General features: G+C 51.9%; 1 protein-coding gene across 4 annotated transcripts; it reads right to left on the bottom strand.

Annotated features, from left to right (window-relative positions):
* Zmiz2 (zinc finger MIZ-type containing 2) lies at nt 1–21,258 on the bottom strand. Of its 4 annotated transcripts, none has more exons than XM_090332509.1 (19): nt 21,213–21,258; nt 13,964–14,077; nt 13,756–13,870; nt 13,265–13,467; nt 12,925–13,108; nt 12,199–12,459; nt 11,855–12,034; nt 11,178–11,288; nt 10,844–11,012; nt 8,681–8,825; nt 8,396–8,606; nt 7,458–7,563; nt 7,137–7,294; nt 4,192–4,259; nt 3,861–3,929; nt 3,452–3,696; nt 2,840–3,009; nt 2,514–2,756; nt 1–953 (listed from the first exon to the last, which is right to left on the bottom strand). In XM_090332509.1, exons 2-19 carry the CDS (start codon nt 14,011–14,013, stop codon nt 846–848), a joined length of 2,796 nt encoding a protein of 931 aa, XP_090188635.1. In that variant the 5' UTR covers nt 14,014–14,077; nt 21,213–21,258; the 3' UTR covers nt 1–845. The 4 variants fall into 4 exon arrangements, with proteins under 4 accessions (XP_090188635.1, XP_090188634.1, XP_090188636.1 ...); XM_090332508.1 differs by lacking the exon at nt 21,213–21,258 and adding an exon at nt 20,852–20,974; XM_090332510.1 differs by lacking the exon at nt 21,213–21,258 and adding an exon at nt 20,852–20,973 and having other exon boundaries at nt 11,211–11,288.
* Nucleotides 21,259–25,806: the final 4,548 nt, after the last annotated feature.

Genomic DNA, 25,806 nt, shown 5'->3' with positions numbered 1-25,806 from the left:
CACCAACAGGGAGTCCTTTAATAGAGATCACACAGACAGGAGACAGAGGGGGGCCTGCACCCTGCTTGCTTCCTCTCCCACTGCGTGGGCAAGCAGGGTGAAGCCAGAGAGGTGGTTTAAAAAACACAGCTGCACTAATTCTTCACTTTCACAGAAGAGGGGAACTGGAGAGCAGCTCACAGGGAAATCTGTACAGAGTGGAGCTGGTTCAGAGTGATGCTCACTGTCTTTCCTTCTAGAAACTGTGCAGGCATGGTCTGCCCTGAGGAAGGAGCAGGGGCGGGCAGCTGCCGGGTGCTCTGGCTGTACATTGCAAGAGACCATGCCCCCCCCCCCCGCTCCTGCCCCTTCTCAGCTGGGTGCTGCACTGTGTACACGGTTGTGCTTTAGAGTTCCCCCACCACACAGCAGGGCTGGCCCGCATGAGAGTTCCAGGCTGCTGCCTTTCGCAGTTCCTGTTCCTCTCCCCAGGAGCAGACATAGTCGTGGATGCTGGACAAGATGCAGGGGGGCGGGAGCAGGCACAGGGGAGGACAGGGAGCAAGGCCATGAGATCGGGGTGTGGGGTGTGTGCACATGGCTGGGCAGGAGCCGGCAGGACACCTCGGCAAAAACTTCTGTAGCTATGAGTTTGGGGGATGTGGGGGCATGGTGAGGCTGCGGCCGGGGACACCTCGGACAGAGCCTGTGGCGGCTCCAGTTTGGCAAGGACCTGGGCTCTGGGTATGTGGGGGGCAGGGAAAGTTGGGGAGGATAGCCAGCTTGTCCTGTGGGGCTGGGCAAAGATGACAAGCTGTGGTGACACCTGTGAGCATGTCCTCGCTGGTCTGGGGGTGAACACAGCATCAGTTGTTCTCGAAGAGAGAGAGCAGGTCATCGTTGCTGTTCGTGGGGAGGTCAGGTGGGCCCAGGTAGGACAGCAGCTCATCTGGGTTGGTCAGTTCTGGGAGCAGCTGAGGACAAAGGTGCATGTGAGCAGCCCTGGGCTTCGTGGCCATGCTGCCTCCGGGCCCTGGCTGTCCCCGGGCCTACAGACGCTGCAGGCCACAGGCAGGGGCCGGCTTTCCCCGGGGAAAGCTGTTCTGGTGTGCTCACTCAAGGCAGTGCAGCTGTGTACTGTGGGTGCACAGGCCAAAAAGGGGACCCTCAACGTGGCTTCCAGGGTCAAATGAGGTGGCAGACCACCAAGCCCCTAGGATTTGGGGTTCTGAGCTGCTCATTCTTATCTTTTTCAAGTGGAACTGCAATGAGTTTCTCTTATGGTCCAGGGACAGTCAACTCTTTCACGATTTTGTGTGTGTGTGTGTGTGTGTGTGTGTGTGTGTGTGTGTGTGTGTGTGTGTGTGTGTGTGTGTGTGTGTGTGTGTGTGTGTGTGTGTGTGTGTGTGTGTGTGTGTGTGTGTGTTCTTGGACTAGAGCTGCAACTAAGATCCTGAGCATTTAGCTTTTTCCCTCTAGGCTGCTTTCTGCCACTTGAGCCACACTCCTACTTCTGGATTTTTAGAGATTAACTGGTGATGAGACTCTCAGACTTTTCCAAGTGTGGCTTTGAACTGAGGTCTTAAGCTCTTCACCTCCTGAGTAGCTAGGATTACTGGCATCAACCCACCACCAGTGCCTTGTTTACACCAGTTTTTTTTTTTTTTTGGGGGGGGGAGGCTTAAACTCAGAACCTGGGCACTGCTCTTGAGCTTTCTCAAGGCTAGTGGCTACCAGTTGAGCCACAGCACTATGTCTGGTGTTTTCTGTTTATATAGTACCAAGCAATCAAATTCAGGGCGATGTCCATGCTAGGCAAGCACTATGCCACACTCCTGGCCCCTGACCCTTACCGTTTTCAATGAGGGATAGAGGAGCTTCACCAATTGAGTTCCACTACCAGTTTTTTGGTAGTTGGGATTAGTGTCTCTTGTACTTTCCTGCCTGGGCTACTTTCAAACTAAGCTCCTTGGGTAGCCAGAATTACATGTATGCGCCACCTGCACCCAGCTTCAAGCTAGACTCTTGAGGGCTCTGTTGTCTGCTGGGCTTCTATGGAGCTCAGTCTTCTCTAAGGACTTCACACCCACCCATCAAGCATCTAAGCCCTCACAGCCAGGCCACATGTTAGCCACATATGGTACCTGGCACACAAGAGCTACTTTGGGTATTTGGCATGTGAGTAAAGGGGCTGAATTTCTTTTTTCTTTTCCTTTTTTTTCTTTTTTTGGTCTGTAGAGGGGCTTAAACTCGGTGGCTGAGTGTTGTTCCTGAACTCTTTTTGCTCAAGCTCTACCACTTTAAGCCACGGCACCTCTTCTGGTTTTCTGGTGGTTAACTGGTGATAAGAGACTGACTTTCCTGCCCCACTGGCTTTGAACCAGGATCCTCAGATCTCAGCCTCCTGAGTAGCCAGGATTACAGGATTACAGGCGTGAGCCACCAGTGCTTGGTTCTAATTTCTTGCTCTTATCTGAATGGCTCTCCCTGAGGGACAGTGTCACATGCTCCCTAGTCCCGAAGCTGGTACTTACGTCCAGAGCTGGTTCTGAGGCCTCCCCTGTCCCAGACATGCCAGGAGCACCCATCACGCCGGTGGCAGGGTTGAAGGGCAGCTCACTCACGGGCCCGGTGCCTGCCTGGCCCAGGGGCTGTCGGGCCACAGGGGGAGGGTTTGGATGGTGTAGCTGAGGACCTGAGGGAGCTCCAAGGTTGGAGGTGTGCAGCCCGGGCGGCCCAGGATTGTGTGCTGGGTCCAGGTGGCCCGCTGGTGCCATCTGAGGATGGAAAGAAATGAAGGACTCCCCAGGGGAGGCCCTCGGACACCCCCATTCCCTGGGGTGCTTGGTATGGTGCTGACCTGGCCTGGGAGGCAGGGAGCAGACTTCTCTGGAGTCAGGAGGCCACTGGGAATGTCAGACTGGTAGGAGATCGGGGGTGGTCCTTGGGCAAACTCAGCAAGACTTGGGGTGGTGGGCGTGGTGGGCGGGAAAGACTCTGGGAAAGCTCCAGGCCCTAGGAAGTTGGAACCTGCGAGAGCAGAAGCAGTCAGGTTGAGCAGGCTCACGCTGGCAGAGGAGCTAGGAGAGAGGCTGGCGTGGGCGAGGCGCCATCACCCAACCCAGCAGTGAGTCTACACTTGTCCCCAGCACTGTGGAGACTGGATTGGAGATACTGCTAGGAATGGAAGCCTCAGGACCACACGTGCTCACAGAACAGGACCCAGTGGCTGTCCCCAGGCGGGGCAGCCTGTGAGGAGATGTAGCGCACAGTCCCTTGCTCCAAACTGGGGCAAGGACAGAGGACTCACTGTGGCTCACTGGCTTATCGCCACATTCACGGCGGGCCATGTTCAAGGATAGGGACCCCAGCAGGCTCTGCCTGGACACACCGGTGCTTTGGGCTGGAGGTGGGTAAGGAGGCAGCTCTGAAGAGGATGCCTGAGCTTCCCTGCGAGGTGCGCAGCACTCACCCTGGCTGGGGTAGTCGCTGGGGGCGGTGGCTGTGGGGGGCTGAAGGGGGGCAAAGGGGGCGGCGCCAGGGCCCAGGGCTGCGATCATCTCCATCACACTGGGCATGAGCACGTGGGCAGGGCTCACGGTGCGGCAACGCTTTAGCACCGGCCCGTCTGGCTCCTCCTTGATGTGCACATCCGGCTTCACGGGCACAGGCTTCCAGCTGCACGCTGGGTCGATGGTGATCTCCTCGTACTCTGAGCTGGGTGGGGACAGGAAGGTTGCTAAGCAGACCCTGTGCAAACGCTGGGAAACTGGCCCCTCCTGGGTGCTTAGCAGGATGCTGAGCCTGGAGCCTGGAGCCTGGAACCCAGAGCTGCCCCCTGGTGGCCATGGATGCAGGGGTGGCAGGAAGAGAACACTTACTTCTGAATGTAAATCAGGATGCCCAGCATGTACTGGTCCACCTCCAGCCCCTCCAGCAAGGCCGTCTTGCTGCAGAAAACAAAAGGAGATGCACCTCAGAACCCACCCCACCTCCCCTGGGGCGTGCGACCTGCCACCTGTGTGGGCAACTCGGATCCTGTGAGTGAGTGTGGTGACCCTGGGCTGACCCTGCACTACCACACAGGAGGTTTCCCAGCCAGGTACTGGCCTGTGCTGCTGGCCCTTCAGCCAGGCTTATGGACTGAGCTGACATATTTATCAGGTGGACGTGTCCCCACAAAGGCCTCTAAGGAATGGCAGCTCAACTCACTTGCACACAGGGCACCTCCAGGTCCCCCGCTCACAGTTGAGCTGTAGGTAGGACTCCAGGTCGAAGCACTGCAGAGAAATGAGAGACAGGTGGTTTCTCACACGAGCTCTGGTGAGGTGGATCTGGTTTCTGATTTACATGAGTGTTTGCGAGGCCTCCCGCTCCACGTTTCCACCACAAGCTCATTCTAATGGACCAAGACTCCCTGACCAGAAGCTCAAGGCCACATGACCAAAGTGAGCCCTGGGCAGCTATGTTGAGAGGGAATGACTCAGAAGGGGTGTTAAAAGGAAAAGCCACTGTCACCACTGAGGGGGTGGAGTGTGTGGTTACTCATTGAACACTGGCATTTCCGCACAGACAGGAAACCAAAGGGTGAGCAGGAAGACTGCACTGTGTCCTCACGACTTTTGACAATGGAGCCATGAGTGCTGTAGCTAGTAAAACTATTAGAAGAATTAGGACTCTACTTTAACAAAAAACTCAGGACAGCAAAGTCCACTAGCCCCTGGCAGGCCTGGCCCATCTATCAGCAGAGAAGCTCAGATTCCACCTCAGCCCCTGGGGAATAAGACTGAAGAGTTGATGGGAACCTGTGGCTCATACCACATATTCAGGAAGCTGAGATCTGATAATTCCAGTTACAACTCAGCAAGGAATGTCCATGAGACTGTAATCTCCAAGTAACCATCAAAAAGCTAGAAACGGAGCTGCTGTGGTTCAAGTGGTAGAGAGAGTGCTAGCCTTGATCAAAGCTCAGGGACAATTCACAGCAAGTCCCAGGACCAGCACTGGGGGGGACGGGGGGAGAAGGAAAGAAAAGGCTGGAAGTAGAACTGTGGCTCAAATGGTAGAATGTAATGCCACCTTTGAGTGAAAAAGCTAAAGGACAGCATCCAGGCCCTGAGTTCAAGCTCCAGTGTTGGTATAAAAAGCAAAATAAAGCGGGCCGGGAGTTTGGCCTAGTGGTAGAGTGCTTGCCTAGCATGCACAACGACCCAGGTTCGATTCCTCGGTACCACATACATAGAAAAAAAAAAAAGCCGGAAGTGGTACTGAGGCTCAAGTGGTAGAGCTCTAGCCTTGAGAAAGTCCAAGGACAGTGCTCAGACCCTGAGCTCAAGCCCAGGACTGGCAAAAAAAAAAAAAAAACAAGCAAAATAAACAAACAAAAAATTTATATTTGTGTACATACACTCAGGGTCTCAAACTCTTGCTTAGCTTTTTTGCTCAAGATTGGTGCTGTATTACTACGCCACACCTCTGCTTCTGGTTTTGTGCTGACGAAATTTCAGAGTGTTATGGAGTTTTCATCCCAGGCTGCTTTGAACTGAGATCCTTAGAGAAGCTTGAATTATAGGTGTGAGCTACCAGTACTCTAAACTTTTTTTTTTTGGCCAGTCCTGAAGCTTGAACTCAGGGCCTGAGCACTGTCCTTGGGCTTTTTTCAAGGCTAAAGGTCTACCACTTGAGTCACAGCACCATTTCCAGTTTTTTCTATGTATGTGGTACCCAGAAATCGAACTCAGGTCTTCATGCATGCTAGACAAGCACTCTACCACTAGGCCACACTCCCAGGCCACACTCCCAGCCTCAACGCCCCCCCCCTTTTTTTTTTTTGCCAGTCTTGGGCTTGAGCTCAGGGCCTGAGCACTGTCCTTGGACTTTCTCAAGGCTAGAGCTCTACCACTTGAGCCTCAGCACCACTTCCGGCTTTTTTTCTATGTATGTGGTACCAAGGAATTGAACCCGGGTCTTCGTGCATGCTAGGCAGGCACTTTAACCACTCCTGGCCCATCAAAACCTTTTTTTTGAGACAAGGAGACAGGAGATCTTGCTACATAGCCTAGGATGGCCTCAAACAATCCTCCTGCCTCAGCCTCCAGAGTGCTGGAATTACAGGAGTATACCATCATGCCTGGCTCAAAACATTGTTAAAATTGTCAACAGTGTTGTGTGTGTGTGTGTGCGCGTGCACATGCACGCATGGCATGCACATGTGTGCACCTGACCTGGGGCTTGAAGTCAGGGCCTGGGCTCTGTCGCTGAGCTATTTTATTTTATTTGTTATTTTTTTTATTTTTTTTATTTTTTTTTTTTTTTTGCCAGTCCTGGGCTTGAGCTCAGGGCCTGAGCACTGTCCTTGGACTTTCTCAAGTCTAGAGCGCTACCACTTGAGCCTCAGCACCACTTCCGGCTTTTTGCTATGTATGTGGTACCGAGGAATCGAACCCGGATCTTCGTGCATGCTAGGCAAGCACTTTAACCACTAGGCCAAACTCCCGGCCCCGTCGCTGAGCTATTTTAATAGCTCAAGGCTAATATTCTTGAGAAACAGCTTCACTTCTAACTTTTTTGGTAACTAACTGGCAATAAGAGTCTCACAGACTTTCCTGCCTGAGCTGGCTTCAAACTAAGATTCTCAAATCTCAGCCTCACGAGAAGTTAAGATTATAGGTGTGAGACACCATGCCCAGCTTGAACATTTCCTTTTATTTGAAGGTATTATAAATTACATAGTCTGCAATATCACTGTACAAATTTCTGTTGGGGAAATAGCCAGAAATAGAACTGTGATCATGAGACATTCTTTGTTTTTAAAAAATACTACCTACTTGGGAGGCTGAGATATAAGGATCATGGTTCAAAGCCAGCATGGGCACTTAAGTCCTTGAGACTTTTATCTCCAATTAACTACCACAGAACCGGAAGTGGTGCTGTGGCTCAAGGGGTAGGACAGTAGCCTTGAGTTGAAGAGCTCAGGCCCAGAGTTCAAGTACCACAACCAACAAAAACAAAACAAAGCAATAAACAACAACAAAAAACATTGCCATCTTTCTCACAGTTTTTCTGTTTTAGATTTCATTCAATACTGCTTCTCAAGTTCTGACTGCACGACGCATTTCAAGGCAGTCAATTCCAGAGTGGTCTAGGTGAGCACCCACCTGTATGTGGCGGCAGTCGTGGCCGCGGGCAGGGAGCTGGATCCTGCGGAAGGTGATGGGGCACTTCAGGGACACCTTGATAGCTGTCTGCTCCACCCCATCCTCGCCATTGGGCCCAGGGGTGCCAGGGATGGTGCCGCTGCTGAAGTTCCGCTTTACTGACATCGACAGGGGGAAGATTTGAGTACAGGGCACACAACACAGGGCAGCTGGGAATGGGGCGGTCAACCAGGGCCCTGGTCACCATTCCAGGGTCCTGGTGAGATGAGGGAGCAGCGTCCAGTGTGGACACACCCCCAGCAGCGGAGGGAGGGTACTCACCCTTGGTGATGCAATGCTCGGCTGGCAGGAGGCGCTTCTTTAGGAGGCCCTGTAGCACGGAGCGGACAGACGGTCGGTGGACCAACTGTAGCACGAAAAGGTGGGACTGCAACACAGTGGGAGGTGCTGGGGGTGAGGCTGTGACTGGGGAGGGGCAATGTGATCCCTGAGCTTGGAGTGGGAGGGGTTACGTTGGGGGGAGCTGGGCAGGCAGGGCAGGGTTAGGGGCTGCAGCCTAGTAACTCAGCCTTGTTCCAGTGCTGTTGCCCAAGCAAAATGCTCTGCGAGCTCAGAGACCCAGCTGCAGGGAGGCGACCTGTGCACTGCCTGACAGTCACCTCTGTCAAACACCCCCCTCCTCATCACCCTGCACAGCCCCAGTTTCTGGGCATCCACTCTGCTGACAATGGGTTAAGCCTTTCTGAGTTATTCTCCCCCCCCCGCCCCCCCCAGGCCGGGACACAGGAGACAGGATCATGCTATCTAGGTAGCCTAGCATGGCCTCAAACTTTCAATCTGGCTGCCCCATCTCTCCTTCACCATCAGAGTGTTCACAGGATCCTGCCTGCCCAGAACCCAGAGGCTGCCTCACCGGCTGCAGGCGGGGCTCCCACCACGAGGTTCCCAGCTTTGCTTCTCTTACAAAAGTCATGTGAACATTAAATCTAGTAAATTTAATCTAACTAGAAAATAGCTAGGGTGCATGTAACTGGATCTCTGTTTTTTAAAGGGCAAGGATATATTAAAATGGAAAGCATCAGGTGGTAACAAGGAAAATCAATTGTCTTTCTCTGTTAAGGATAAAGCCCTTGTGCTCTGCCCTGACCAGAGCCATCCCATCCCTCTAGACAGGCCCCCAACAAGATGGATGGTGAGCCAGGTAGTGCGAAAGCCCCACTGTTTCCACCCTCCACACCCTTCCCTCCAGTGGCACGCACACAGCAGCAGGCGGTGACGGTGATCTGGATGGTGTTGCGGCCGGGCTGGCATACGTGCTTCAGGTAGAGGGGCTTGTGTGAGGTCTTGTTGTCTCCCCGTTCGATGGTGAGGGGCGTAGCATTGACGCTGACCTGCACCGAGGCCGGCCAGTTTGTGTTCATCTGCCTGTCCTCATGGTGGTAGCATTTGAACTGCAGCTCTAGGTCTGGCCTGTACAGCAAGGAGAGGGCTCAGAGAAGCCACATGGGGGAGGGGACCAGGGAATGGGCTGGGAGGTGGCTCACCTCAGCATCAGCGTCTTATAGACGGAGTCTCGGAGCTGGAAGACGTGGTTGCTCACAGCCAGGTTGTGCTGTAGGCGGAAGGGCTCCAAGACCACCCCATCCCGTACTGGGAAGGTCAGTCGCAGCTCATCACAGGGGCCACTTCCTGGGGGTGGAGGCAATCCTGGTTTTAGCTGGGTGCTCCCAGACACTCAAGGAGGGTAGCTATACTCTAGAACTCCCCTGCCTGGCAGGCCTGAACTACCCAAGGTGGGGCCTTAGGCACTGTCTCTCCCTGGACACGGGCCCAGTTGGTCACTGTGATCCATCCTGCCTTGGTTATCTGCCCAGTGCCCTCTGGATTGTGATGGGAGAACTCGATCCCAGCCCAGCAGAAGACAGTAATGGTGCTTTCAGCTCCCAGTGAGTATGCAATTTGCCAATGCTCCTACAACTCAATTTAAGGTTTTAGGATTCCAGCTTCTTCTGTAGTGCTCTCTCTGGAAACAGGGGGTCCTTAGCTAAGAACAGGTTTCAGGACACTCATAAATCCCCTGCAATGAAGCCTGTGTGTGCATTATGTTCTTTTCTGGACAAAAGACCCACAGTCTCCAAATAGCTCTGCCATCAATAGAAAACAGAAGGTTCAGGACTGGGAACATGGCCTACTGGTAGAATGCTTGCCTAGCATACACGAAGACCCGGGTTGATTACTTGGTACTGGTACTACATACATAGAAAATGCCAGAAGTGGTGTTGTAGCTCAAGTGATAGAGTGCTGATCATGAGAAAACCCAAGGACAGTCCCCAGACCCTGAGTTCAAGCTCCAGGTCTAGCAAAACAAAAAACAGAAGGCTCAGCAAAAAAGTTAAAATAAATAAATTTTGTGGGGGCCAGGAGCAGGAGCATGGCCTAATGGTAGCATGCTCACCTAGCATGCAGGAAGCCCTGGGTTTAATTCCCTGGTACCATACACACAGAAATGGTCAGAAACTGTGCTGTGGTTCAAGTAGCAGAGTGATATCCTTGAGCAAAAAGTGTCCAAGAATGGCCGAGAGTTTGGCCTAGCAGTAGAGTGCTCGCCTAAGCATGCATGAAGACCCGGGTTCAATTCTTAGGTACCACATATATAGAAAAAAAGCCAGAAGTGGTGCTGAGGCTCAAGTGGTAGAGCTCTAGCCTTGAGAAAGTCCAAGGACAGTGCTCAGGCCCTGAGCTCAAACCCAGGACTGGCCAAAAAAAAAAAAAAAAAAAGTGTCCAAGGAGGCCAGGAGTTTGGCCTAGTGGTGGAGTGCTTGCCTAGCATGCCCGAAGACCCGGGTTCAATTTCTCGGTGGCATATACATGGAAAAGCCAGAAGTGGTGCTGTGGCTCAAGTGCTAGAGTGCTAGCCTTGGGGAAAAAGCCCAAGAACAGTGCTTGGGCCCTGAATTCAAGTCCCAGGACTGGCAAAACAAAGCAAAACAGAATCTCATGAACTTTCCTGCCCAGGCTGGCTTCAAACCTCAGTCCTCTACCTCCCAAGTAGCTAGGATTGCAGGCATGAGCCACAGGTGTCCAGCTCAAAAGTTTGTTCTTAAGAAGACAGTATCGGGGCCGGGAGTTTGGCCTAGTGGTAGATTACTTGCCTAGCATGCACAAAGGCCCGGGTTCGATTCCTCGGTACCACATACATACAAAAAAGCCGGAATGGTGCTGAGGCTCAAGTGGTAGAGCTCTAGCCTTGAGAAAGTCCAAAGACAGTGCTCAGGCCCTGAGCTCAAGCCCAGGACTGGCAAAAAAGAAGAAGACGACAGTATCTACCCGGTGCAGTGGCTCACACCTGTAATCCTAGCTACTCAGGAGGCTGAGATCTAAGGATCAAGGTTCAAAGCCAGCCTAGGCACTTAAAGGACCTGAGACTCTTATTTCCAATTAACCTCTAGAAAATGGAAGTAGGGCTTGGCTCAAGGGTAGGGCAGTGCCTTGAGCAGAAGAGCTCAGGGACAGTGCCCAGGCAAAGTTCAAGCCCCATGACTCACACACACACACACACACACAAAGAAACAAGACAGAATCTTTGGATTTTTCTGGGCTATAACAGCTGTCCTGATGACCCTCGTCCCTCACAGGCCACTCTGGAGCCTCAGGACTCCTCACAGCCTCCCTGCCCCATAACTACTGTCCTGAAAGTGGAAACTCACCAGAAGGTGATGGGTGCAAGGAGCTGAGGCCTGGCTTGAGGTCAGGCAGAAAGGGAGACTTGACCTCCTGGCTTGGGGACATGTAGGGGACACTGGTACTGGGCGTCATGGGTGGCGTGGGGTTTCCCGGCAGTGGGGAAGTAGGGTAGCCGGGAATGGAACGGGTGGGCTGTAGGAGTTGAGCACAAACAGTCATAGCAGAAGTGTTCATGGAGCATCCCCCGGGAACCAGCAGAAGAGAGGTGGGCAGAAGGCAGCCCTGGACTGCCTGTCAGGGGACCCACACAACCTTCTGCTTGGGCCCCTTCTTTCCATGACCCCCACCCCCACGCACCTCCCGGCCCATGTGCAGCGCTGAGCCCCATACCCCACTCAGGCCAGGCTGGTTGTAGCTGACGCCGCCCCCGCTGAAGCTGGTGCCCTGCCCGTTGAACTGCTCTGTGGGCTGCAGGAGAGAAAACTGAGTGTGCCGGGGGCTCGGGCCTGTCCCCAGCAGTTCCCAGGACCTGATTCTAGAAGCCCACCACACCCTCTGGGGTGCTAATCTGTGCATTCTTTATACTCACGTTCATCTTTCAAATCATGTACAACGAATGTTACTGATTTCATAATATAAGAAGCTACCCCCACACCAGGGCAGCTGAAGACAGATGCTCCCCCTCTGCTGAATGTCTACTACAACACTGGCCCACACAGGGTCCTCAGGAGTCCACTCCATCCCCAAGTACCCGGGGCAGGGTGTACTGCCAGCAGAGACCTGGGAACATGGTCCCACCAAGGGTGTCACAGCAGCTGGGATGTGCAACTGCTCTCCTCACACTAAATTTTCATGGAGATACACATGAACCTGGCAGAAGCTGGACATCTTTCTCCTCCTAGGAGATGCTCCTACCCTGGCTAGCACTCCGGGAGGCTCTCACAACCCCACAATCCCTGCCAGCCCATCACTCCTCCCTTCCCCACTGCGTCCTGTGGCACACAGCCCAGCACACTCAAGGGAGGCAACCCTACCTTGTAGTGCAGTCCAGCAGGACCAGGTGCAGATAGGGTCTGGCCCATGCTCTGCTGCAGGGGCAGTCTGTGGCCAGGGTAAGAGGGAGAGGGGGCAGGGGGCTGTCCGGGGCCTGGTGCATACTGGGCAGCGTTGGGTGCATACTGGCTTCCTTGCAGGTACTGCTGCCCTGGATACACCTGAGAAAAGGCAAATGCCCCGAAGGCGGGGAGAGGAGGTATCAGGGGGAAGCCGCATCCCATGTGTTGGCATGACCCTCGTCCTGCTGTTTAACACAGCTCTGAAGGGGATCCGGTGGGGAGTGGGGACCCAGCTCCCCAAACTGGGCAACTGGGGCACTCACCTCCGAGTAGGCTCTCTTAACCCCTTGTCGGGGCAGTGGCTGGGCCTGAGGAGGTCCAGGGTACCCATGCTGGGGTAGGCGCTGCCCTGCATACAAAGACGTCATGCCCGCTGCCCGGGTGGGGTTCATGGCCATGGAAGAGAGGCCAGAAGGGCTCATCATACCTCCCATGGCAGCAGGGTTCATGCCAGGGGGGACACTGGGCCCTCGGGGACCTCCATGTTGCAGAAACTGGCTGTTAAATGTCTGTCCAGTTCCCATCTGGGAAGAAAAATAAAGAGGAATGATCCAGGTGCCACCCATGAAGGAGCTGGGCATGGTAGCTCACGCCTATAATCCCAGCTACTCAGAAGGCAGAGGTCTGAGGATCGCGGTTCAAAGCCAGCCTGGGCACTAAAGTCCAGAAGACTCTTATCTCCAATTAGAAAATGGAAAGTGAGGCTGTGGCTTCAGGGGTAAGGCAGTAGCTTTGAGCTGAAGAGCTCAGGGAAAGCGACCAGGCCCAGAATTCAAGCCCCACGACAAACAAACAAAAAAAGGCACATGGGCCACTGGTGCTGGCCCAAGGCCCTCCCTCCTCAAACCCTCGCCCCTTTCTCGCCCATCTCACTTCCACTCGCTTCACGAGCCTCAGTGCAGTATACGTGAGTCCTACACCCTGTCCAGCCCCCCTCCACCAAACATCCAGGCTAGCTGCTACATGGGAGGAGTGCAAAGGCGCCTCACCGCTCCATACTGGCTCAGCTCTTGACTCTGCTTCTCCTGCAGGGCAGCCACGGTGGCTGTGGCTGTGGCTGTGGCTGTGGCTGCGGCTGCAGCCATGGCAGCTGCAGCTGCTGCTTGTGTGAAGTCAGCAGAGGGCCTTGCAGCATGTGAGGGGAGACCCAGGCCCCCAGGGCCACCTGCATACCTGCAAGAGAAGGTGACTGCCACACCCTGTGTATGGCTTGCTCCAGGGCCTCCCAGCACTTGAGAGTCCACTTTTTCTAGGGTCTCCACTGTAGTGCCAGACCAGAAGGAAAACAGAGATGGAGGATGACAGATTCTAGCCACTAGGCCTACTTACCCGGTAGTGAAGCTGGGGCCCCCAGGGTAGCCCCCGCGCCCATACACGCCTTGTTGCACGTAGCCCTTGCTAGCACCACTTTCAGCAAATGCCTGCTGTCCCAGGCACTGCGGAGAGGTCAAGGCAGAGCTGCCACCGGCCACACCAGGCATCACAGAGCCACCAGGGGGACTCCCTGCAGGGCCCATGGGGTTCCCCAAAACCTACAAGGAATTACCAAACAGAACCAGCTAAAGCACTCTCTTTCACCCATAGGAAGCCAAGGGAGGGAGGGGCAGAGTGGCAGCCCACAAATCGGGGGGGGGGAGTCTGGGGCAGCTAAAGAAAGGAGCAAAAATCCCAGGAAGTGGAAGGGAAACAGCATCCAAGGACTTGTGAGACTCAGGCAGCCCCCACGTCCCTGGTCTGGTGGAGCTCTAAGATGGCTTCAAGTGCTGCTAAGGATCTCCAGGACTCTAGCTGCGTGGGGTCAGGCCCAGGTGGGTGCTCACCTGGCTCTGGGTCGCGTTGCCAACTCCCCACACGGTAGTGACCACGGACAGTGACCCAGCTGGCTGAGTGGCGTTTTGTTGCCAAGGCACAGACTCATATGCAAATGAACCATCACTACAGAGAGAGCGGCTGGTAAGGCTTGGGTCAGGCCACAGGTGCCCAATAGCCCAGAGCCTGCAAGGGCCAGCCACAGGGGCCTATACTCACCCGTGTGGCGCGGGGGGCAGGGCAGGTTTCATGGGGTTCATGGAGTTCATTGGCCACAGAGCAGCCACCAGGCCAGGTCTGCGTGTACTTATCTAGGACTCACGACTCTGCCTGCTGGATAGGAGAAAAAAGTATGAGATTAGATACTACCAGAGACTCTTGGCAGCATGAAGAAGCCCAAGACCACCAGGTCTGTCCCTTCCTCTGCAAGGGATGGCCAGGTTCTGGTGGAGGACAGCGCAGTGGAGGATTCTACATCAGCCCCGACTGCCCAGCCTCAGGGTGGCAAAGCCAGCTCAGCAGCCAGCATGAAGCCTTTGTTCATCTGGGCCATCACTCAGAGTCCTTGGGCTCACTCTGGAAGTAGGCTTTCTAGTTTCAAATAATTTCTTCCACACCCATAATTAAGATATCCATCCACATAAAGCCAGGGGAAATCTTAGCCACCCATATTGACTAGGGACCAGAGAACCAGGTTGCCCAGAGTCAAGGAGTGGAAAATCACGTCCTTAAGAGTCTGGCCCACCATGAGTGGTCCAGGAAGCTGAGAAGATACAAAGCCAGAGGAGGCTCTAAAGCAGGAGGTGAGAAGGTCAAGAAGTGGTAACAAGCTGGGTGCTAGTGACTAGCGCCTATAATGCTGGCTACTTAGGCGGTTGTGATCTGAGGATCATGGTTCAAAGCTAGCCTAGGAAGGAAAAATCCATGAGACTCTATCTCCAATTAACCACCAAAAAACTTGAAGTGGCCAGAAGTGGTGGCATAAGCTACTCAGAAAGCTGAGGACTGAAGATTGCAGTTCAAAGCCAGACGTAGCAGGAAAGTATATAAGATTCTTTAAGTCCAATTAACCACTGAAGAGGGAAAAGAAAAGCCAAGCTTTGGCTGAGTGGAGTTGCTCAAGCCTATAGTCCTAGCTACTTAGGAAGCTGAGATCTGAGGATCAAGGTTCAAAGATTCTTATCTCCAATTAACCACTAGAAAACTGGAAGTGGGGCTGTGGCTCCAGGGGTAGGATGGTAGCTTTGGGCTGAAGAGCTCAAGTACAGTGCCCAGGCCCAGAGTTCAAGCCCCACGACTGATTAAAAAAAAAAAATCTGGAAATAAGAGAGGTGGACTAAATGAATGAATGACAGAGCATCAGCCTTGATTTAAAAAGTCAAAGGATGGGCTGGGAGCATGGCCTAGGGGTAAGAGTGCTTTGCCTAGCATGCTCAAAGCCCTAGGATGGATTCCTTGGTACCACCTACTAAGAAAAAGCCAGAAGTGGTACTGTGGCTCAAGTGGTAAAATACTAGCCTGAGAACACCCAAGGACAGTGCCCAGGCCCTTAGTTCAAGCTCCAGAACTGGCCAAAAAGAAAAAAGAGCCAAAGGAGGCTGGGAATGTGGCTTAGTGGTAGACTGCTCGGGTAGCATACGTGAAACCCTGGGTTCAATTCCTCAGTACCACATAAACAGAAAATGCTGGAAGTGGTGCTGTAGCTCAGGTGATAAGAGTGCTAGCCTAGAGTACAGAGAGACTCAGGGACAGATCCCAGGCCCTGAGTTCAAGTTGAGCCGCAGTACCAGGAAAAAAAAAAGAAGACAATACTGATGGAGGTTCAGAGCCATGAGTCAATAGATACATTATAGATGCAGAAACAGCCACTGAAATATGAGCAAAGGTGGAAAAACAATTCAGTAGAGGAAAAGTCCCTCTAACAAATGGACCTCTATAGGTTAAAAGGTAAAACAACAAAATCCTGAAACTCAAAAAGTGAGAGTGTGGGGTATATGGTTCAGTGTTACTTAAATGATTACTGGGGTTTGATCTTCAAAGGAGAAAAACAAAACAAAACAAAAAAAAACAACCAACCAAGAAACAGAAATAAATCCTTAAAGGGCTAGGACTGTGGCCTGGTGGTAGAGTGCTTGCCTAGCATGCCTCTCTGGGTTCGATTCCTTGGTACCACATACACAGAAAAAGCTGGAAGTGGTGCTGTGGCTCAAGTGGTAGAGTGCTAGCCTTGAGAAAGCCCAAGGACAGTACCTAGTCCCTGAGTTCAAGCCCCAGGACTGGTAATCAAATAAAATAAACCCTTCATACCTCATAACATAATAAACCTAAAAGTGAATTTGATTATAGGTTTAAATGTAAAACAAGAAACTGTAAAATGTTGCTAAATGCCAGTGGCTCGTGCCTATAATCCTAGTTACTCAGGAAGCTGATATCTGAGGATCATAAATCGAAGCCAGCCTGGGCAGGAAAAGTCTATGAGACTCCTATCTCCAATTAACCATCACCAAAAAGCAAGAAGTAGAATTGTAGCTCAAGTGGAAGAATGAGTACAAATCTCAAGGACAGTAACCAGGCCCTGAGTTCAAGCCCTCAGACTAGTGTACATACACACACACACACACACACATACACACACACACCTATATAAACTGTAAAATGTTTAAGGAAAGCATCTCTGGAATCTAGACCAAACAAAGGGTTTGTTGTTGTTGTTGGTCAGTCTTGGGGCTTGAATTTGGGGCCTAGGCACTGTCCCTGAGCTCTTGTGCTCAAGACTATTTATCTACCACTTTAAGCTACCAACATCACTTACACTGGAGATAAGAGTCTCACTGACTTTCCTGCCCAGGCTGGCTTTGAACTATGATCTTTAGATCTCAGCCTTTTGAGATCTAAAGATCTTTTGAGTAGCTAGGATTGTAGGCATGAGCCATCAGCATCCAATTAAGCAAAATGTTCTTAAATTTGACACTAAAAATCATGATCAATAAGAGAAACAAATTGAGGGGCTAGGAATGTGGCTTAGTAGTAGAGTGTTTGCCTGGCATGCATGAAGCACTGGGTTCAATTCTTCAGTACCACATACACAGAAAAAGCCAAAAGTGGTGCTATGCTCAAGTGATAGAGTGCTAGCCTTGAGCAAAAGAAGCCCAGGGACAGTGCTGAGTTCCAGCCCCAGGATTGCCCCCCCCCCAAAAAAAAATAAAGAAAAGGAAAAGGATAAGCTGGACTTTATCAAGACTCAAAATGCTTTCTCAATGACAGACCTGCTAAGCTACAGAAATATTTTCAAACCATATGTTCCACAAATGACTGGTATCTAGAACATGTAACAAATTCTCAAAACAAAAAAATATCCAATTAGAAAACAGTCCAAAAAAAAAAAAAGAAGAAGAAATACTTCACCAAAAGGATATACAGATGGCAAATAAGCATATGAAAAGATGCTAGTCAGTAGGGAAATGCAAATCAAAACCACAAGTAGATATCACTAGACATCCATCAGAACAACTGAAATGAAAATGAAAAGCAATGACATCACAAAATGCTGGCAAGGAGAAACTAGATGTCTCCCACACTGCGGGTGGGAATGTAAAGTGGTACAGCCATTCTACAAAAGACCATCTCTTATCAAGTAAGTTCATTTACCACAGTACAATCCAGAAACTGTACATCCTGGGCACTTATATTAAACAAATGCAGTCACATAACAACCAGTTTATAAATGTTGGTTGTCTTATTTGTAATAATCAGAATGGAAACAACCCATGTCTTTCAACAGACAAATAGTTGCACCAACTGTGGTACATTCATTACCTGAATGCTAGAAAAAGGAACAATTACCTGTAACACATACCTTATAAAGTCTCTAGAGCATCACACTAAGTGGAAAATGCCACTCCCCAAAGGCTGTGATTCCTTCACTTGGCAGTACTGACACTGAAAAACTTAGGAAATGGAGATCACACTGAAGGTGGCCAGAGGTGATCCTCTCCATTTCTGTAATCTTAGAAGTGGGAATGAAAATAAGCCTACAAGAGAAAAGCCTTGCTGGGCACCAGTGGCTCACACCTATAATCCTAGTTACTCAGGAGACTAAGAACTAAGGATCACGGTTCAAAGCCAGCCCTGGTAGAAAAGACCATGAGACTGTCACCAATAAGCGACTTAGAAAAAGCTGGAAATGGCACTGTGGCTCAAGCAGTAGAATGCTACCCTTGAGCAAAAGAAGCTCAGGGACAGTACCAAGGCCGAGTTCAAGCCCCAGGACTGGCAAAAAAATAAATAAAAGGCTCTGTACTATATCAATACAGTGTCCTCAGGTGATACACAAGTCTTCTGCAAAATGTTACCGCTGGGGAAACTGGGGAAGGATACAAGGATTTCTCTGGGCTATTTCTTACAACTGCAAACAAAAACTTTAGCTGAGTACAATGACACATGCCTGCAATCCCAGTACACAGGAGACTGAAGCAGGATGGCAAGATTGAGACCTGCCTGACCACAAACTAGTCTTGTAGTGGGGAGGGTCATGACCCAGACTAAAAAAAAACAACAACACAGTGGCTAGCAAGTGCCAGGGCCTGAGTTCAACCATCCTCCCCCCACAAAAACTAAAAACCCACTCAATTACCATACCAGCAGCAGCACTGGTCCTCTCTCTGAAGAGGTGCTGTGCTAATCCTTCCCAGGGCCCTTCCCAGATCACTTAGCAATCCCAAGAAGTACAGGCAAGGAAGGCACAGAAGACAATCCCTTGCCTCATTCCCAGTCACCTAGGGCAGCAACTTCAGTGTGTCCCAGTCAGATGTCAGGCTGCTGAGACAGGCTGCCCAGCTCACCCAGGGCCAACTGAGGTTGGAGCCTGGCATTTTTAATGTCTTCAGGGGCTGCTGCTACCCAATTTGAAAGCTGCAGAGCACTGGAAGAGAGGGAGAAGGGCAGGTACAGGGCAGGGAAGAGTCCAGGGCAGCCTCCTGTGTCACAAGCGTCTGGGGAATTCCTCCCATGATGCTTTTCTGCTGTGGATAGAGACCACAGACATTTCTAGTTCCCTCTGAGCTTTCCTCTCTACATATAAGTTCCTGCTTGTCTGGGGGCCCCCTAACCCCCAGGTCTGACATCCTGTGATGCTCTGCTCCTGCTCTGGCTTTAACGTGGGAAGCAGGACTGGGAAGGAGGCAGCGGTCCTCCCGGTCTAGCTCTTGCTGTGCACCAGCATAGGTACCCTGTGAAGCAAGGAACCCTGACAGAGTTTGTCTGGTTTGAGGTAAGTCTACAAGCCAAAGATCTTTTTTTTTGGGGGGGGGGGGCGGGGGGAGACAGGCCAGGTCCTATCTTACTACAGGTACAGAATTTCTCAGGTGTTCCCAAATGTACTCCGTCCTCTTTCTCTGTCCCAGCATCTAAAAGCAGGACCCAGAACACAGGACCTACTCCAAGATGCCAGGCCAGGCCACCTGAGAAAGAGAAATGGTATGTGGAAAGAGCAAGGTCCCTAATGTCAAAAAGTAAAGTGTTTGCCTTACTTGTGATGGTAGCTCCCACTATAATCCTAACTACTTAAGAAGTTGAGACCTGAGGATACAATTTGAAGATAGCTTGGTAGGAAAGTCTGTGAGACTCTTATTTCCAACTGACCACCAAAACAAGTTGGAAATAGAGCTGTGGCTCAAGTGGTACAGTGACAGCCTTGAGCAAAAACAGGGACAGCTCCCAGGCCTTTCAAGCCCCAGAACCCATGCACATATGCATGCAGGCATGGACCTGTGCACTTGCATGTGTGCATACACACACACAGACACACACACACTCACAGGTTGTTCATGTACCTGGGTGGTATAAGTACTGGATCTTCTTCTCATAACAATGAACAGCCTGAATGTAGAGTTAAAGTTCAAGCCCTGAAGAAACATGTATCAATTGCCCAATGCCCAAACCTTGGCATCAGTTTACAATGTATAAAAATGAGAACCTATTGGCCACTCTAGGACTGAAGACATGTGACTGCTTCCTGTCACTAGTGCTTGGAGATCAATTCCAGAAATCAGAATGTTCCCCCAAACATCTTGGGTCTGTCCCTGAGAAGTCTTCACCTACTCTTCCTCTTTCTATCTGCTGCATGGGTACGACAAGGGCCTCCAGGTTAGTGCTGGTGGGCGAAGTTACCCCCTTTTCTTCTACTACAGTCAAGCATGGCCTGGCTCTGGCTCTCCAGGGCTGGGTGCAGAGTGTGTGTTCACTCGACCCAGACCCACCAGGGTCTTAGATCAAGTCTTTGGTGCCATTTATGCCCCTGTGAAATTTGTGGTATCACAAATGACTCAAAAAACAGCACCAGGGATGTTCTCAACTACTAGAGGGAGGGCATTCTGAGAAAAAGGGGGACAGAGTCCTGGGGTAGTTGAGTGAGAAGGCAGAGATTGGGGAAAGCAAGGCATCAGGGAGAGGGCAGGGCAGGTGAAGGGTAAGAAAGGCACTGAGTGCCAGGGATAGAATTCTTGGGGGTGGGGAGACACCTGGAGGACACAGGGCACCTGGGGACACAGGACTCCGGCCGGCCAGGGCAACCCCCAGAGACAGCACCCTTCAGCCTGATCTCCAGTTTGGAGAAGGGTGTCCCATCAACATCACGGCTAGAGGCTGACAAGCCGGGAGCGCAGCCGGCCAGCGCCAGCCTTCGGAGCCCCCCTCGCCTGTCGACGGCAGGCAGTGGGAAAAGAGGGGCGCACCGTCAAGGTGAGCCCGCCGGGCCCGGAGCCGAGAACCGAAGGCCTCCGCCGCCCGGGAAGCCCCCGGGGCCCGCCGGCGAGCAGGGGCCGGCCCCCAACAAAGGCTCCGGGAGGGCAGGGCCGACCCCGACACCGCGGCGCTGGGTCGGCCTGCCCCGACCAGCACGCACGCGTGGCAGGTGCGGGCAGGTGGGCGGCAGGGCCCCCAGCCCGGCCGCGGGCCCGGCGTGGGCGCCACAGCTGGCCGGGGGCGCCGGGGAGCGCGGAGGGCCGCCGCACCTGCCCGCCCGCACCTGCCGCACCTGCCCGCCCCCGCCGTCCCGCACCTGCCTGCGGGCGGCGCCACCAGGCGCCCTCCCCGGGGGCCCCAGCTCACCTCCGCCCGGCCTGACCCGGCCCCTCGCCGCGGCGGCCCCCGGCCCGCGCCGCTCCATGCGCTCAGTCCGCCCTCGGAGCCGCCCGCCGCCCCCGGGTCGCCGCCGCCCGCGCCATCGCGCCGCCGCCCGCTCCGAGGGCACAATGGAGCCGCCGCCGCGCCGCTCATGCATATGCATGACGCCGCGCCGCCGGCCCCGCCCCCCAGGCCAGAGCAGCGGAGCCCCGAGCCGCCGCTCAGGCGGGGGAGGCTGCCGGCCCCGAACACAGGCCTAGGGCTGCGAGGTGGGGCCAGACCTCCGGGAGGCCGGACTGGCGGGAGATCTGTGGGCCAGGACCTGCGCCCCCGACCCCCTGCACACCTTTCGGAACGCGGCGTCGGCGGAGCCACTGCGCGCTTCCTGCTCGCTGTCCGCTGGGGGCGGGGCGGGGCCAGGAGCCAGGGCGGGGGGCGGGGGCGGGGCCGGCACTCCGGGGCGGGGCCTGTGTCCGGGGCGGGGCCACGGCGGGTGAGGCCCGGGCCTGGTTGAGGCGGGGAGAGCTGGCGGGGTGGGGAGGGGAGGGCAGGGCCCACAGCACCCCACTTGGGTCCCCGGAGCTCGCTCACTGGTGTCGCCGCCGCCTTTTCTTGCGGAACCCTGCCTGCGAGCCCTTGCCTCTGGCGAGGAGGCCGAGGGGTGCCGCCGGGGCTCGGGGTCCGTGGGGCGGGAGGCCGCTCCTCTACCTGCGCCGCCGCCTGAGCCCCGCTGCGTGCGTGTCCCGCAGGTCTGCGTCGGCTCAAGCTCTTAAGGCCAGTGCTGAGGGTCCTCTGGACGGTTCAGAGGCTGGTTATGACACTTGGTGGTACTGACTTTCCCCCTAAGTTTAGGGAGCCCATGTCCTCTCAGTAACACACACAGTCGTCATTACTTTTTCTTGTGGCAAAGTGCACGCAACAAAATTTACCCTTTTGATCGATTTCAGCGGTTAGCTCTGTGATATTGCGCACATACATTGCAAGCATTATCACGCAACCCCAGGACATTTTCATCTTCTCCAACAGAAACTCTGTATCTGTTCTCCTACCCATACAGCTCTGAACAAAGCCTTATTTATTATTATTATTATTATTATTGCCAGTCTTGGCTTGAACTCAGGGCCTGAGCACTGTCCTTGGACTTTCTCAAGGCTAGAGATCTACCACTTGAGCCTCAGCACCACCTCGGCTTTTCCTATATATATGGTACCTGGTCTTGGTGCATGCTAGGCAAGCATTCTTCTACCACTGGGCCAACCTCCTGGTCTCCATAAAGCCTATTCTATAATACTATATCAGTTTGACTTCTCTTAAGCACTCATGTAACGTGAATCATACAATATTGGAGTGGGGGAGAGAAAGAGAGACTTATTTCACTCATCATCATGTGGCCTTGAAGTTTAGCTATATGTCGGAAATTTGAGTGCACAATTGTCCATTGCATAGATATACCATGGTTAGTTTATCCACTCATGCATCCAAGGTGGTGTGATGGTGACCACACCTATAATTCCAGCTGCTCAGGAAGCAGCAGGAGTTTTGAAAATTCAAAGCCTGCCGGAAAAAGGTGGTGAGATCCTATGTCAAAAACAAAAACAAGAGCTGGCTCATGCCTATAATCCTTGCTACCCAGGAGGCTGAGATCTGAGGACAGCCGGACACTAAAGTCTGTGAAACTCATCTCCAATTAACCACTAGAAAACCAGAAATGGTGCTGTGGCTCAAGGGGTAGGGTGGTGGCTTTGAGCTGAATAGCTCAGGGACAACGCTCGGGCCCGGAATTCAAGTCCTATAACCAACAAAAAAAAAAACATGGCAGGGAGTTTGGCCTAGTGGTACAATGCTTGCCTAGCAGGCACAAAGACCTAGATTCAATTCATTGGAACCACATACATAGAAAAAGACAGAAGTGGTGCTGTGGCTCAAGTGGTAGAACTCTAGCCTTGAGAAAGCCCAAGGACAGTGTTCAGGCCCTGAGTTCAAGCCCCAGGACTAGAAAAAAAAAAAACCAACCAACCAAACAACAACAACAAAAAAAACCCAAGAAGTTTGTGCATCCAGAGATGCACTATAATTAATTTTTAGCATTGTTGAATTTTCTTCCCTGAACCTTTTTTTTTTTAGGTCTTGGGGCTTGAATTCAGGGTCTGGGTGCTATCCCTGAGCCTCTTTCCATTCAAAGCTAGCTCTCTATCTCATGAGCTATAGTACCACATCTGGCTTTTTCTTAGTTTATTGGAGATAAGAGTCTCATGGACATTACTGCTCCTGTTGGCTTTGAACTGTAATCCTCAGATCTCAGTCTCCTGAGTAGATAGGACTACAGGCTTGAGCCACTGGCACCCTAGTTGCTCAAGCCTTTTTCTTAAAAAACAAAAACAAAACTGTAATATATATATATTTATCTCCCCTCCCTCCTTTACTCCCTCCCTCTCTCCTTCCCTCTTTGAACTATGTTCAAGCTCCAGGACTGGCAAAAAAATAAATAAATAAAATAAAGATACAAAAAAAATTCTTGCCCTGATATTTGGAAGCTTTTCAGATATCAGAAGAAACTGTTTTTTTTTTTTTTTTTGGTTTGTGTATGTGTCATTCCCTGTGCTTGAGCTCAGGTTAGGGCACTTCCCCCCCAGCTTTGTTTGCTAAAGGGTAGGGCTGTAATACTTAAAGCAGGCCTCCACCTCTGGCTTTTTGTTGGTTAATTGTAGATAAGAGTCTCTGGAGCCTGGAAGTGGCTTAAGCCTGTAATCCTAGCCACTCTGAAGACTAAGATCTAAGGATCGTGGTTCAAAGCCAACCAGCAGTGCACTCAAGTCAGTGACACTCTTATTTCCAATTAACCACTAGAAAATCGGAAGTGGCACTGTTGCTCAGGGGTAGGGTGGTAGCCTTGAGCCGAAGAGCTCAAGGATAGAGTCCAGGGCCACCGTTCAAGCCCCAGGCAGAACTGACCAAAAAAAAAAAAAAAGTCTCAGGAATGTTAAGGTTGGCTCACATCTGTAATCCTAGCTACTCTGGAAGCTGAGATCATAGGATCAAGGTTCAAAGCCAGCTCTGGCATGAAAATCCAATTAACCTCCTGAAAAAGGGAAATAGTGCTCTGACTCAAAGTGGCAGAGTATTGGCCTTGAGCTGAAGGGCTCAGGGACAGTGCGCAGGCCCAGAGTTTAAGCCCCACCACTGCTAGGGGTGGAGAAAGGGGGAGGGGGCTCTCAGAGACTTTACTGTCCAGGCTGGCTAGGAACCAGGATCCTCAGATCTCAGCCTCCTTAGTAGCTAGGGTTACAGGTGTAAGCCGTGTAAGCCATTGGCACCTGACCAAAACTACTTTTTTGAGACAGGATCCTAATATGTCAGCCAGGTTATAATTGAACAAGAGTAGGACTCGCTGAGACTACAGAGGGTAAGCACCTATCTTGACTAGCTAACATTGTTGCTATTCTCTGTTCTATCCAGCCTAGCATGAACCCCCAAGCACTTGTTTGTGTCTTTATGCTGTGAAGATTGTGGTGTAGCTGCTTATGTATCACAAGAGGACATTTTTATATCCATAACAAATTACACATTTGATAGTAGCCTCCCAAATTCTATTATGTCGTAACATTATAGCTATCCTTCCCTTCCTCTGTGATTTCTGTATTAACTAGGAATCTGATGCTACTTTGCCAGTCTTAGGCTTGAACTCAGAGCCTAGGCACTGTCCCTGAGCTTCTTTGCTCAAGGCTAGCACTTTGCCACTTGATTCTCAGAACAACTTCTGGCTTTTGCCATTTATGTGGTACTGAGGAATCAAACACAGGACTTCACGCATGCTAGGCAAGCACTCTACCTCTAAGCCACATTCTAGCCCATGTATACTATCTTTAATCAACCTTTTTTTTCTTTTTCTTTTTTGCTTTTTGCCAGTCCTCGGACTTGAGACCTGAACACTGTCCTTGGGCTTTCTCAAGGCTAGGCCTCTACCACTTGAGCCACAGCACCATTTCTGGCTTATTTTTTTTTTTATGTATGAGATACTGAGGAATCAAACCTGGGTTTGCTAGGCAAACAGTCTACCGCTATGCCATTCTCCTGCCTCCCCCGCACCCCTGGCCCTGGTCCTGAGGCTTGAACTCAGGGCCTGGTGCTGTCTCTGAGCCTCTTTGTGCTCAAGGCTAGCACTCTACCCCTTGAGACAGTGCCAGTCCTGGCTTTTTCTGAGTAGTTTATTGGAAATAAGTCTCAATGGACTTGGCCAGAGCATGGCCTAGTGGTAGTGTGCTTGCTTAGCCTGCATGAAGCCCTGGATTCCATTCCCTGGTACAACATACACAAAAAGCTGGAAGTAGCCAAGCACAGTGGCTCATGCCTGTAATCCAAGCTACTCAAGAGGCTGAGATCTGAGGGTCAATGGCTCAAAGGGTTGGGCAGTAGCCTTGAACTGAGGAGCTCAGAGGACAGTGCCCAGGCCCAGAGTTGAAGCCCCATGACCTACAAAACTTAAAAAAAGAAAAAAAGAAAGAAAAGGAAGAAAGAAAAAGAAAAGCTGGAAGTGGCACTGTGGCTCAAATGGAAGAGTGCTGGCCTTCAGAAAGCCCAAGGACATTGCCCAGGCCCTGAGTTCAAATACCTTCTGCCTGAGCTAGCTTTGAACCATGATACTCAGATCTCAGCCTCATGCATAGCTAGGATTATAGGCGTGAGCCATCAGCCCCTAGCTTTTTCTTTTATTCTTTTTTTTTTTGTGTGTGTGCCAGTTCTGGGCCTTGAACTCAGGGCCTGAGCACTGTCCTTGGGCTTTCTCAAGGCTAGAGCTCTACCACAGCACCACTTCTAGCTTTTTTTTGTTTTTATGTATGTGGTACCAAGGAGTTCCAACTTGGGTCTTTGAGCATGCTAGGAAAGCACTCTACTCCTAGAACACACTCCTGGCTTTTTTTCTTTTATTCTTTTTGTTTTTC

The sequence above is a fragment of the Megascapheus bottae genome, chromosome 5 (genome assembly GCF_031878675.1).
Source record: "Megascapheus bottae isolate mThoBot1 chromosome 5, mThoBot2.hap1, whole genome shotgun sequence".
Lineage (NCBI taxonomy): Eukaryota > Metazoa > Chordata > Mammalia > Rodentia > Geomyidae > Megascapheus > Megascapheus bottae.
Note: the sequence above shows the minus strand (reverse complement) of the source record. Positions and strands in the feature narration are given on the sequence as shown.